The sequence below is a fragment of the Lonchura striata genome, chromosome 1 (assembly GCF_046129695.1).
Source record: "Lonchura striata isolate bLonStr1 chromosome 1, bLonStr1.mat, whole genome shotgun sequence".
Taxonomy (NCBI): Eukaryota; Metazoa; Chordata; class Aves; order Passeriformes; family Estrildidae; genus Lonchura; species Lonchura striata.
The window spans coordinates 132936294-132950091 of NC_134603.1; the positions used below are offsets into that span (position 1 = coordinate 132936294).

At 46.2% G+C, this 13798-nt stretch overlaps 2 protein-coding genes across 4 annotated transcripts; one reads left to right on the plus strand and one right to left on the minus strand.

Moving 5' to 3' along the window:
• Positions 1–570: 570 nt before the first annotated feature.
• Positions 571–4045, minus strand: LOC110482444 (guanine nucleotide-binding protein G(I)/G(S)/G(O) subunit gamma-11). Of its 2 annotated transcripts, XM_021551708.2 has the most exons (3): positions 3968–4045; positions 3736–3839; positions 571–889 (listed from the first exon to the last, which is right to left on the minus strand). In XM_021551708.2, the coding sequence occupies exons 2-3, from the start codon at positions 3829–3831 to the stop codon at positions 764–766; spliced, it is 222 nt and encodes a 73-aa protein (XP_021407383.1). In that variant the 5' UTR covers positions 3832–3839; positions 3968–4045; the 3' UTR covers positions 571–763. The 2 variants fall into 2 exon arrangements, with proteins under 2 accessions (XP_021407383.1, XP_021407382.1); XM_021551707.2 differs by lacking the exon at positions 3968–4045 and having other exon boundaries at positions 3736–3917.
• Positions 4046–7513: 3468 nt separating this feature from the next.
• On the plus strand, positions 7514–13494 carry TFPI2 (tissue factor pathway inhibitor 2). Of its 2 annotated transcripts, none has more exons than XM_077787984.1 (5): positions 7514–7595; positions 7680–7859; positions 8329–8508; positions 9723–9896; positions 12374–13494. In XM_077787984.1, exons 1-5 carry the CDS (start codon positions 7514–7516, stop codon positions 12475–12477), a joined length of 720 nt encoding a protein of 239 aa, XP_077644110.1. In that variant the 3' UTR covers positions 12478–13494. The 2 variants fall into 2 exon arrangements, with proteins under 2 accessions (XP_077644110.1, XP_077644112.1); XM_077787986.1 differs by having other exon boundaries at positions 12377–13494.
• Positions 13495–13798: the final 304 nt, after the last annotated feature.

Here is a 13798-nt window from a genome sequence, read left to right on the forward strand (position 1 = left end):
TGTGTGCGCCTCTAGAACGGGGACGGTGCCCGGCGGGCTCTGCTCGACAGGACCGAGCCCAGGGCAGCGCACACCGGGCAGGCTCTGCCACCCGGCGGGTCGCACGCAGGCCGGGAACACACGGTTTCTGGCCTTGCCGGAGGCAAGTTTACTTATTTAAGCGCACGCCGAGCCGTCCCGCGGGCTCGCTGCCCTCGCCCTGGCTCGCTCCCGGTGCCCCGGTACCTTCCGGAGGGCCTCCCGCAGGTGGCGGTGCCGCGGGCTGTCCCCGGCGCGCCGCGCCCGCGCAGCGCCCGCGCAGCGCCCGCGCAGCGCCCGCGCAGCGCCCGCGCAGCGCCCAGCCCCGCCGGCCCGGGGCAAAGCGGCCGGGCACGGACCGGCCTGCCCCGCCCCGCCCCGCCCCGCCCTCCTCCCGCTCTCTCGCCCCGGCAGCAAGGCACGGCAGCTCTCGGGTTACGGGCAGGTTTCTTTAATGCCAACGAACAGCCAGGAAGAGACCGACAAGCGGGCGGCGAGCGGGCCCCGCGCGGCGACAGGGCCGGCCGCGGCGGGGAGCGGGGCACGGCCGGCCCTGCCCGGCGGCCGGCGCGGGGCTCGGCAGCTTTCGCGTGGGTTTCTGTACTTTTCTAAGGACAAATAGAAAATAAAAAGAAATCCGCTCCTGTGCTCGTTCGACACGGACCGGCGGCGGTGGGGACACGCTAGTTACTCCCTAGGTTACGGGAGGAATGTCTGCTCCAGGGGAAGGCGCGGGGTTCCTTCTCTAAGCGATGACACAGCCTCCCTTCTCCTTGAAGGGGTTCTTGTCCTCGGGAACCCCCTTCACCAACGGGTCCTCTCCCGACCGCTCCTCGATGTAGTTCTTGATCTCTTCGGAGCACTTGGACACCTCGGGGGAAAGGACAGAAAAGTGACTGCGTTACGGTCGTGGGAAATGTTCATCAGAGGAGGAAACCCGTGAATTTACATTCTCTCTTATTCCCTTCCCACCAAACATAAAATATCTGGCCACAGAGCACTAAGCACGTGAATACTCTGCTTCCTTCCTCTCTTTTCACAGCCTGATATTGACAGAACATGTGAGTATCTCTGAGAATGTAAACACCACTCCAGACAGCCGACGCTGCGTAGTTAAATTTGTGTTCATAATTAGCCAATCTAGTTTTATTAAGCTGTGGATCACACTCTCCCTCAGCACCAGCATGACTTATGGTCAACAATTTCTGGTTCAGTAACTTTCAGTTCAGTTTCAAAGTATCTACGGCTTTATGTGTTTTTCACAAACAAAACACTCAGCAATGATTTTTCAGTAGTAATACCAATTCTTTCTTCGCAGTTCTGCTATCGCAATGATGCACCTTGAATGAGAATCTAACTAGGAAAGACAAATTGGTTACCTGGGTTATTTCAAACAATGGTTAATAAAAGAGCCTATTGTATTTTGAGACTATAACACTTCCAATAGCATTCAAACTAGCACTGATGTAGATAAGCTTGCACAGACCCCACCTATGAAGAAGCATATTTAGTTTCTGTTCACTGACACAGAAGCACATGCAGGACATGTGGTAGTGGTGTCTGTGGAGCCTGAGAGCGCACAAGTGAACGTCTGCGTCTCCTGAGGTTCTTTGTGCACACACATCTCTTGCTCCCCATGCCAGCAGAAACTGTCCCTAGATGCCCAAATACCTGACATGCCTAAGGACACATTCTTGCTCTGTCCCCACCTCCTCCCTTCCTACCCACAGGCCCTGCAGTGGTACAGCTGTGCAGAGTCAGCAGCAGGAATCAGCTGTTGGCCAGGCCACTAGATGATTAGTATTTCTAATTTAAGGCCCCTTGCCTCTTCTGTTAATTATATTTTATTTCAAAGGTAAAACTACAAGAGAACCAATTAATTCACTTGCTGTATCACAAACGACAGAGCATGGCCTGTGCAAAATTAAGCTTTAAACCATCAGAAAGAACAGAGTTAATTCCCAATTAAACAGTGCATAAAATAAGATCTAGCTGCCTTAGAGCAAAGAAGATGCTGGATGTACAAATCCCATTACATGTGTCTTGTTCTTCTGCGCCGTGAGAACTTTGTTCATTCAAATTGGAGCACCCATAGTAAAATTGCATGCCAAAGTATATGAAGGACCAGGGTTTGTTTTACTTCAGTCAGTACTGCCAGGATCACTTTCACTTATAAGAAAAAAAAAAAAAACTACTTAAATACACATTTAGAAAATTTTTTCATTCCAAAGGCCACTTCCTTTTTATTTCATAAAGTTATTAGTGGGGGGTCAAGAAAATTTTGGCTCATGTTTTTATTTTGGTACCAACGGTAATGTGGTTTCTGCATACCCCAATCCCTGTAACACCCATACCAGGGTGTTACAATCCCTGTAACACCCATACCAGGTACCAGGGGACTGTGGCAACTACACCAATTTCATTCTCCCAAGGAAACTTCTGTTACAATGCACTGGTAAAATTAAGTATGTTTCACTACAGGAAAATTTGAAAATAGCCATTTTTCTAAAGTGATCAGGGTTTTGGTTTATTAAAAAAATGTAGACAAGTATTTAAAGTTATTATTATTTCCAAAACTTTATATCCTGCAGAGTGTATTTTAGTAGCCTAAGAATCATCTCTGAGAGATGATACATGTATCAATACTAGTTGGATGTTGAGCCCTCAATACTGCTGGAGCTTTAGACTATACTGTAATATCTGTAATCGCTGATTCCTAACTGACAGCTAAAACATAACTCCAGCTTTCTTATTTTCTAAAGAAAATAGGTCTAGGCTAAAACCTAGACGTTCAATGTAATCAACATGACTAATGTTAACTGATTCACACATATAAACGCATTATTGGTCCTAACTTGAAGGGTTTTTTAGGTGTAATTTACCTCCACTGGCGTGCAGAATTGAAAAAAAGATAGTTTCATCATGGAGTAAGATCAGTTCTACACATCCTTCGTCTACAGAAAATGTACAAAACCATAAACCTTTAAGGGGAAAGTACTTGTGGGAAGGAACAATCAGTGAAAACGTCTAAATGTCTATGGAACGAGGCTGGGTGGGTCACGGCTCGGCACGGGCGGTGCTTTGGCTCCTGCCCTCCCGCCCGGGCACGGCACAGCACGGGAAGCGGGGCGGGGGCGCGGGCGGCTGAGACCCGGCTGCGGGCCAAGGCAGGGTGCAATGCCGCGACAGGGTTCCCCTCTCCTGGCTTCCCAAGGGAGGACCACCCCTCCCCTAGCACCAGCAGGTCCCAGCGCGTTCTGCATACAGAAGAGCGGAACAGAGCGCGACGTGCTCCTCCCTCGCCCAGCAAGGCAGTCTGGTGCCGGCCTTGGGAGCCAGGGACTCACGGGGAGGGGAAGTTAGGGGGTGCCAAACCCACGGGGAACAGCCGCGGCGAGGAGACCCGTGCCAAACCCTCGGGGCGCTTTATCCCAGGGATGGTGCGCTCCTTCCCCCGGGCTCCACAGCCACCCCGGGAAGGACCGGCGCTCCCGCGGGTGTTAGCGGTGCTGTGCCAACAGCGCCGTCCCCGGCCCCTGACCCAAAGTGGTGGCAGGACCGTCGGTGCAAACCGCGGCCGCCCCAAAGCAGCCGGGGCTCTGCGGACGAGCGGCTCGCACAGCCCCGCCGCCCGGGGAGGAGCGGGCTTGCTCCCCGCTCCGCACCCGGCCCCGCCGCCCCCGGGCAGCTCCGGGCCCCTTCTCCGCGCCCGCTCACCGGCTGCCTTTCCAGCTTCACTTCTTTCCGGAGCTGCTCCACTTCCATTTTCAGTTTGTCCTTCTCGCTCAGGTCCTCGATGTTGATGGCTGGCATCGTCTACACTACAGAAGTGCGCAGGGAGCGAGGACAAAAGGTTACGTCTGGGCAGCGAGGCCGCCGGGGCCGGAGCCCCCGGGCGGCGGCGGGGCTGTGGGACGGCCGCCCCCGGCCCGCCCCCGGGCTCACTCACACGCTGCCGGCCGAGGTGCCCCGCTGCTCGGCGGCGGCCGCTTCCTCCCCGGCGCTCCTGCACCCCTTCCCCGCGCCGCTCCGGCCTTTAAACCTGCGCGCTAATCCCCCCTAACCGGATTAGAGCCCGGCCCGGCCCCGCTGCCGGGGCGTTGACACCGGCCCTGCCAGCACAGGGAGGTCTGGCCGTCCCAGCAGGAGCCGGGAGCTGGGAGACCCTCTTGTGCTGACCTCCCTGGCCTCATCCTCTACAACTCCAGCGCGGGGCAAGAGCAGCGAGGTCGGCTGGGGCTTTTGGCCCAGCAGTGAGATCTTTCCCCCCACCACCTTCTCCTCATGCACCTCCCGGCCATAGAAATCACTCATTCTCTGTGCCACCAGCATTCTTGGGCTCTGTGTTCTTCTGCCCAGCTGCTAAGGCAGAAGCAGGTGGTGTGCATGGGTACGTTCCTCAATACTTGTGCATTACAACTACAGATGAACTGGACTAAGGTAGAGAATGGAAGAAACCACTCCCACATAAAGTGCCTCAACAGGTAGCCAGCCCATCAATGCCAAAAGCGCAACCTTTTGGTAGGTATCTCTGCAAAGCAGAATTGCAACATTGCTTAAGAGGGGTTTTGTGCCTGGCTTGCACAAGGGTCTCTGAACACATGGAGTTATGACAGGTGTTGAGGTGGAGTACTGAACATAAGGGAAGGGATGCATTCAGAAGTAGTTAGGAAATTCTCCTGTGGTTGCATACGGGTTTGAGGTCTAGATCCCAAATAGGTTTCTATGCTTTTAGAAACTGAGTGGTCCTTCCATGCATGTTTGTACAGCACCTAGCATCTCTCATCCTAGCAGCTGCTTTCCTACAATAGCAATGGAAGCACAGTTCAGGACCCCTGAGATTGAACACAGCTACAGGCTATTAAAATGGGCTTGCAGTCCTTCTGTTATCTGCCACTTCAAAGATCCTCACAGGCAGTTAGCCCTCTCTCTTTCCTTCTCTGTTTTTTCCCATTAAACATTTTTCCTTTCTCCTCCTCTTTCTACTCACCAGATGTAAGCAGCTGTCAGCAGCATGTAAGATTTACATCTTCTCCAGCACTGCTCTTATAGTGCCCTTGGGGTTTGTATTCGTTTAACTTTAGCCAGTTCACTAAAACCAGTTTCTCTCCCTCTCCCTATGGCTACTATCTTCCCCTCCCCAGCTGATGGTATGCACTTTCCACACCCCCATAAACCTACACTGACAGCTGTATTCCCAAACCACACCAGCTGCTGGTAGTGGGCCAGTCTAAACAGGTGGAAGGAGCTGGCTGGCCAGCATCTCAGAACAGCCTGGGTTGTTGGTGGGAGCAGAAACACTGTGGTGTGGAGAGGCAGAGAGCATGGGATGTGGTGGAGGCAGGTGTGGGGTGCAGGAGTGAGCTGAAGGTGGGCTCTGGCATACCACTGACATGGTTGGGGTTGGAAGAATTTGGTACCCAGAGCTCTGTAATGGAAAGCTTTCACTGATCTCTCTGCTGTCGTGACTAGTTCTGCAGATGGCATTCAGTAATGGACTTTCTACGACTTGCTGTGTTAAATTTACTGTGGTTCATGTATTTTTACAGATATTTACCTGATCTAAATTAAAGCAAAGGAGAAGCTGAATAGCAGCATTGATGGATAGGGGGCTTCAAATCAGTTTGATTTCTATGTGTCTGTGCACAGACGAAATGGAAAATAATGAAAATGGTGCTTGCATTGCAGCATTCACTTTGCTGCTATTATTTAAAGTGGTATTTAAATTTCTCTCTTTGCAATTCCAAAAAAAATGTGATGAAAACTAAAGGACATCAGTCTAGGACAACATATTAAAAAACATCATATTAAACTACTTTAGTTTCCCAATGTTAGAAAGAAGACTTTTTGATTTCTTTTGGAAATAGAAAAAGTATGTGGGTTTTTTTATTTGTTTGTTGGTTCCTTTCTTCAGGAGGGACATAAGATTTGATATAGCTGCTCTGCCTAATATGCTGAACAAAATCCCTAAAAATGAGGACACCCATTAATAACTGTTGTAGCTATAAGAATCTATCGTGGCACATACATCCCATCATGATGACTCAAGCTGCACCAGAGTTTATTTTCTTGTCACTAAAGCACCCACTTATACTCTAGCTACTGGAGATTCTGAAAAAAGGAACAGTTCTGGAAAAGGAGGGAAAGAGGTGCCATTCATACCCTTTCAGAAGTCATGTACGTGGAGTAGGAATTAGACTTGCTCCTTTCTTACCTTTATGAAAAATAAAACTATGTCAGGAAACTAGGTTGTAGTCCTCCACAACATAAGGAAAGCATAGAAGCAATGGAGAGAAAGTCAGTTCAAGTAAACAGGGCGCTCTGAAGTGCCTCCTGCTTACAGCCTGTATAGACTTTGTCTTCTTTCCTGCAGGCCACAAATTTCCAGGGCCCTGTATTGCAACCCATCGAAGGCAGTGCCTGCCTGCAGGACTGCGGCCCAATGTCACTGTAAAGGGAGCAGAGCAGAACAATAGGAGATCAGATTAGTTTGTTGTTATCTATGGAGAACACGCCTAATATACAGCCACTCTTATCTCTCTTACTATATGCGATCCGGGGTAAACACTAATTAATGCAATGTGTCTGTTAAATTAGAGAGGGAAAACGCGCTGTTTGCCGCTCACCCCTCCTCCCACAGATCACATCTCATTGTGATGAGATGTAACCGCCTGGTGCGGTTACAATCTGTAGAATAAACCCGGTCATGATGTTTCCTGAAATCCACCCCTCTTTGCACTGCCAGAGTTGTTATCCATCCTGAAATCCACCCCTCTTTGCACTGCCAGAGTTGTTATCCATCCTGAAATCCACCCCTCTTTGCACTGCCAGAGTTGTTATCCATTAGACCTCTCCAGAGTCCAAGCCCTCTGACGATGCCGCATTTTCTCAAGTTCATCAGCGTTTTTCACTACGGAGGTAAACTAGTGCCGCGCGTCTGTCTCGGCGGCACTCGCCAAGCAGCCTCTACTCCATCCGGCTGGATCAGGACCTGCAGCAGGATCAGCGTTTGATTTTCGGCGTTCCACCGTCCCCTACCCGGAGCTTCCGAATAGGGAGCGGCCTCGGGGGAACGGGGGGAAGGCGAGGATGACGGGGGAAGAGAGGGAGGCTTTCGCTAAGTGACCTGTCCTGGATTCTCTGTGATTTACAGGAAACGTTCTTTGAGCATCATCCCGTACCGTGAGCGGGGCGGGGAGTGGACCCCAGCCAGCTCGCCCAGCCCCGGGCGGAGGCTCTGCGGGGAGCGCAGCCCCGGCGGCGCCCCCCGCCCGGCCCCGCTGCTCCCGCGGCGGGGCGGACTCGGCTTCGCGCAGCTTTCCGCGCCCCGGTGACGGCCGGGTCAGCCGCGACCTCCTGCCCCGCTGAATCAGACCTTCCCCTCCCACCACCTGCGCAAGGAGGCGGCCCGGGGAAGCCGCCCCGGTGCATATAAAGCGCTGCCGTCGGCGGGGAAGCGCCGCTCGCTCCCCGAAGCCCGCTGCCGCCCGCCGCCATGGCCCCCGGCCGCCGCCTGCCGCTGCCCGCGCTGCTGCTGCCGCTGCTGAGCGCCGCGCTGGCCCAGCGCCCCCTCACAGGTAGGAGCGGGCCCTCGTGGGACCCCGGGGCCGGGGCCGCCCCCCGGCGCGGCGGCCTCAGTCCCGCGGCTGCTGTCTCCGCAGAGAAGCAGCGCGCCTGCCTGCTGCCCCCCGACGAGGGGCCCTGCCGCGCCCTGGTGCCGCGCTGGTACTACGACCGGCACACGCAGAGCTGCCAGGAGTTCACCTACGGGGGCTGCTACGGCAACGCCAACAACTTCCTCACCTTCGACGACTGCGAGAAGAGCTGCTGGACCATCAAGAGTGAGTCCAGGCACCGGCGGTGCCCCAGAGGGTCCCGGCGTGGCAGGGGGCTGGAGGGGGCGCGCCGGGGAGGCTGCTCGGCTTTGCGGGACGCTTTGCACCCACCCGATATACCACGGAGCCCTAGAATCATAGAGCTGTTTAAGTTGGAAAAGACCTTTAGATCGAGTCGAACTGGTGACCCTCCTGCTTGTTGCAGCTTCTTGCTGATGTCAATTTTAGGCAGAAAATACAGAGTGAGTTGATCCAGAGGTGATGCGTGGAATTTATCTATTAGTATTTTAAATGTGATTTAATATAGCACTTAATTGCTAATTAATGCATTGAATTCCTCCAGTAAAAAGCAGGTGGGACAAACTGGGACTTGCCTGCAACTGAAGTAATACTGTTTTGCCTATACTACCATGTTGTTCTGTATGTGAAGCACGAAGGGCTGGCTTTATAGGGGATGAAATTATTTTTTCTGCAGAAGTGCCCAAATTATGCCGGATGGAGGCTGATGGAGGACCTTGCAGGAGTTATCTAAGAAGATATGCCTTTAACTTGAGCTCGATGAGGTGTGAGGAATTCATCTATGGTGGCTGTTATGGAAATGGCAACAACTTCAGAGATTTGCAGTCTTGTGTGGACCACTGTCTACCAGAAAAAAGTAATGGTTGTTCCAATTTTTAATAAAATAGATGGTTTGAAAGTGATATGAAGATGATACTTCATTTGATATTTTCCTCTGAAAACCCATGTAGTGGTATTTTTGAAGACTTGTGTAAAGCAGATGTTTATATTGTCCACTTTAATTTTAATAAGTTGTCTTAGCTGTTACTGAAAGAACAAAAATGCTAAGATCTTAAATAGATCCATAGCTATACCAAATCAATTTCTTGACTTCTAGAGAGCTGTAGAGCTCTATTTGAAGAGAAATAATAAGGTTGAAGTTCTGTGTTGAGGAAGATGTGTTAGAGATTGTGGCAGTCACATTCAGGGAAGTGGCAATGTAAAGCAGAAGCACCTTTCTAAAATTCAGATGAGAATTTTAGGGAGCTTGTGGTAGGTGGCTCAGGTTTTTGACACTCAACAGCTCAGCTTCTAACAAAAGTGTTTTGCTTGATATGATTCTTCACTGTCTCTCCATTTGAGCTTTAAATAAAATTGGTACCAATTATGAGCAGATGACTATAACTAAGCTTTGACGTGACCATCAGGTTAATATCTAGTTCAAGATAGGCTCTTTGAAGATTTACCAGAATGTATAGAAGTTGTCACTGCCCTAAGCGATATTAGTACTTGATGACATTTATTTGTGGCTGATGACAGATTATCAGCATTTTCTTAGGTGAAAGCTGAATTATTTCTGTTGGACATACAGTGGGTTGATGAAGGGGCTACAGCAGAAAAAAAAATTGTTGAGGCAAAAAGAAACTGGCTCTTGAGGAAAATTGTTGGATTTTTACTTTTTGCTGCAAGCAGAATTTGCTGAGAAAATTATAGAAAAGTTGTACCTTTTTTTTTTTCCTCTACAGAGACTTTTGCATTGAAATTATTGCTATATTCCTATATATGCGGAATAAGATCACATAAAAATCTTTGCTGTCATATGTATAGCATCACAAATGGGGGAAGCTGATGAATTTCACTTATGGGATCTAATCCTGTTTTCTAGGATGGTCTGTTGCTTTCTCAAATGCACAGCTCCCAGGAATAAGATGTAGAAAGTCTTTGAAGTGATCAATAATAGTGTCAATTCAAGGGGAAAAAGGACTGTTTAGACACAAAATTTATTTCAGAATCAATTTTAAGAAGCCATGTACAGAGATTAAATTTATGTTATTTTTCTCGCTCTTTTTTCCTTTGTCCCTTTTTCCCAAGCTGGCCCCTTGCTCTGCTATAGCCCAATGGATGAAGGATTATGTTCCTCTTCTGTGCCTCGCTATTACTATGACTCCAAGACTAAATCATGTAAAGAGTTCAGATATACTGGCTGTGGTGGAAATGCCAACAACTTCGTCACTGAAATGGATTGCTACAATGTCTGTAGAAATGGTAAGGGTTTTTTGTTTTGTTTTTTTTTGTTTTGTTTTTTGTATTTTGTCAGTCACAAGCATTTAAAGAAATTCATATAACAGTAACAAATGTTCATAGTGTTCTTTGATTCATCTTGGCTTGCTACAGGTGTACTTTTTGCATTTGGACTCTTGTGTTTTTAAGGGCACGGAAAATTGAAAGGCAATGCTAAATCCTTCTGGCAAGATCAGTGTAATGTGAAGTGGTTACACCATATTTGAATGAAGTGTAGAGGAGGGAGCACGCAAAATAGACTAAGCCTACTTCCTAGAGCCCACAAGGAATCAATCTTTAAACTGTTCAGTATCTCCATGATCACTAATTAAGATATCCTTTCATGCTGGATAGTTTTAAATAGGATTAAAGTCAGTTGTGAAATTAATTTACTTTTTTCCCTTTGCATTTTTAGAAGTTGCCATCCTTCCTTAATTCCCTGTTGCCTACTCACATTTCCTATTCCCATTACTAAAGATTTCTGCCTCATCAGTTGTGCTGTGTTGGCTGTTTTCTCTGGCTATGGGGAGAAAGCTTGGAATGATAATTGATTTTTCCTAATGCTTTTATTCAAACCAGCTACTGCCTGTGCTTGTAAATCAAAACAGTTGTGCTTTTATTTGCAGTCATATTGCAGCTATTGCAAGTTTTAATTCTCGTTTAATTAATTTGAATTAATGAAAATAAATGAGAGAGATAGAGAAAAGCATAATTGTATGTTGTTGCCCAGAAAACTTAGGAAGCAGACATTGCACACAGTATTCTAAAAATCGATACTAATGGGAAAAGTACTTAAGACTGTATTAGGTATGTGCATTGCATTTGAGAAAAAGAAAAAGGAAAAACTAAAAAGCAGCTCTCTTTTAAACATAATACTCACAAGAACTGAGTACTTCAGTATTGAAGTTGTATAGTCAGAAGCCTTATGCTGGGAGATGATTCTTCAGTTCTGGGCTGGAAATCCAGGGCTGGGGCAAGGACTGTACTCTGAGCACAGTCCTGAGAAATAAAAGTATTGCCTGCCAGTTAGTCATGACAGTAATATTTCTGTGGATGACAAGTCTGAGTGTCTCTGCCATCCTATTACAAGAGAGTCTCTAATAGTATGTTAAGTTATCTGAGATGCTTGTGATTATCTAATTTGCATCCATTACTACCTGTGAAGTGGTTGGGCCAGGCTCCAGTGTGGAGTGTGCAGGGTGAGGAGGATGGAAACTGCTTCTTCAGCGTCTCACCTCCCCACTGCCCCTGCCCACACCCAGCCAGATTCACCTGGGGGTTCTCTCTTCCTCACATTTTTTTTTGTTTTTTGTATGTGTGGAAGAAAGAGGTAAGGAGATGCTGTCTGTCTTGTAACTAGAGCACCAGATAGCCATGTGTGAAGTATCAGTTACAAGCTTTTTAATGAACTTGGGGATTTCACAGTTCAGTAAGGCTTGGTACAGCTGAAGACCAAAGTTAAGGGCATAATTAGTGCTGATTAATGTTGTGCTATGCATATTAATTTCTATAGCTTGGGAGTGCACAGCAACATTAAGCAAATAATTCAGGCACCTTAAGCCACTCCTCCTCTCCTGCTTCCATTATTTCCTCCTCAGCAGCTTTCATGTTACCTCTTGGAGTCTCAAGCTGAATTCAGTTCACCTTCCCTCTGCAAATATACAGCTGTTTGTTAAACTGATCTATTGTGTTTTGAGTGAAAGGGTTTGTGATTAATTTAATCTTTAAAAGAATATTTATATTCTTTATATAAAGAATTTCTATTAGAAAAGGTTTATATTGGAAAAGAAAGTAAATGCATTGGGGTTACAGCAAAAGAATTGGGAACTGGCCCCAGTGGCTCTGCATGCTGGTAAATAGGTAGCATAAAAACAAAGATTTTCAGTCAAGATTGCAGAAGACTTGTTTTCTGAATTGCTCTCACACAATTCATGCAGCCTTTGAAAGCACATCTGGCGTTAGCTCTGACTGTCTTAGGCCATTTTGCAGTTTCTGTGAGTTATGTGCAGGAACTCAAATAATTTTATCTTTACATCTCCCACAAGCACTGGCTGTATTTTAACCTTTGCCCCACTGTTCAGAGAAATGTAAGAATAGGTTAAGATTTTTTGTTTATGTGGGGTTAATTTTTGGTTGGTTGTTGGGTTTGTTTGTTTTGTTTGGTTTTTTTTTTTTAACAGAGGGCAGTGTATTTAGTTCCATTCTGCTGTAACTGCAGGACACTTAGATAAGGCTTTGATGCTCAGAAAAAGAGCAGCAAAGTAGGATTCCAGTGCCAAAGGTAAACACACTGGTGACGTTACAGTGTGACAATAGGGAATGCATGGGAATACATGTTACAGTTTCTGGTATGTTTGTTATTATTGGACAGTGAACAATGTAACATGAACAAAACTTAAACAATAACAAGTAGTAACAGTTTTGTCATTCAGTTTCCCTAACTGCTTCCTTTCTTTTGTTAGCAGGAAATCAGAAACCAAGTATCAACAAGCCAACAAATGTACTCCGCAGAAAAATAGTGAGAAAACTGAAGAAAAAATCTCAGATGTATAACCTGAAGTCTTAAAGCTGACGTGCTCTTGGATGTTTGAAACACTTTTGTCAATTCCACTTTCTTCTTTTGTAAGATATTTTTCACAAAGTTTTATACTGACATAGTTCTGTCTTTCAGAGCTGCTTTTTATGCAATTTACTTTTTTATAAGGAACTGTACTTAATAGAAGAATGAAGTTTGGTTCTTCTGCTGTGTTTGTAATAATATTTTGGAAAGACTTGTTTAGATTTCCATGTTTTTATGGGGGGAATGTTACTACTGCCTTGGGAGAAAATTTCAGCTGCTGAAAATCAATTAAAATTTGAAAAATTAAATGTCTGTTATTATAACGAAGGAGAGTCCAACACTGAAAATCTACCATGGATTTTTAAATTTTGTTTTGCATCCTCTGCTTGCTAAAGAAAAGGAACTTTTCACAAGTGTGTTCAGAGGTTTATTGCCCTGCCATTTACATACTTTGGCCCTATAATTTAAATAGATTGTAATTTACAGTTAATGTTTATAGTGAAAGCTTTCAAAAGCCTTCGTAAGTGTAAAAGAAGTATAAATTTAAATGCAGCTCATCCCACAGAAGAGAATTTGGAATAGGGATGCCTTGATAAACACTCTGACAAAGGTAATGAATAAGTTAGTTGAGTATTAAAATAAAAATGTAGCCATTACTTTTTTGTGACATTTGAAATTTTTGCTAAGTTACTGCAGATCTTCATATGGCATTAATCAACATAGTTTTACTGATTTTAATGGAACTATGCTGATTACATCTGCAGAAGATTTTGATATTTGTGATAATGCACTGGCTGTTGAAGCAGAGCAGCAGAAATTTCTGCAAATTTCATCTACAAAAGAGTAATCCCTCTTTTGAGGCACTTTTATATTTCTTATGGTAGGTTATGCCTATGGTGATACTTTTGCACATTCTTTTATATTTTGTATTTTAGTCATGTCTGAATTTCAGTTAATTTCACCTACAATATTTTCTAAATATAAATTCATAAGTAATGTTAATAAAATGTTTTTTGTGAAAAAAAAAAAAAAAAAAAAGCTTGTTCTGTCATTATCCTGAATGAGTTGTATAGACCAATATGTGTACTGGAACCTATAATTTCTTAATTATGACTCTAACAGAGTTTAGTTGTCTCTTCAATTATTTCCTTACACTGAGGTCTTTATTTGAAGAAAGCCAATAAATGGCATTGATGTTAATCATCCCCAGCAGTTTTGTAGCTCAGCTGGCTTTCTTGAAAGAGCTGCTCTCCAAGGGGTGCTTAGATTAGCTTATTTGCTGCTGGGTCTCCTGTTTGATGTTGCACTATCTGAATGGCTTTTGTGT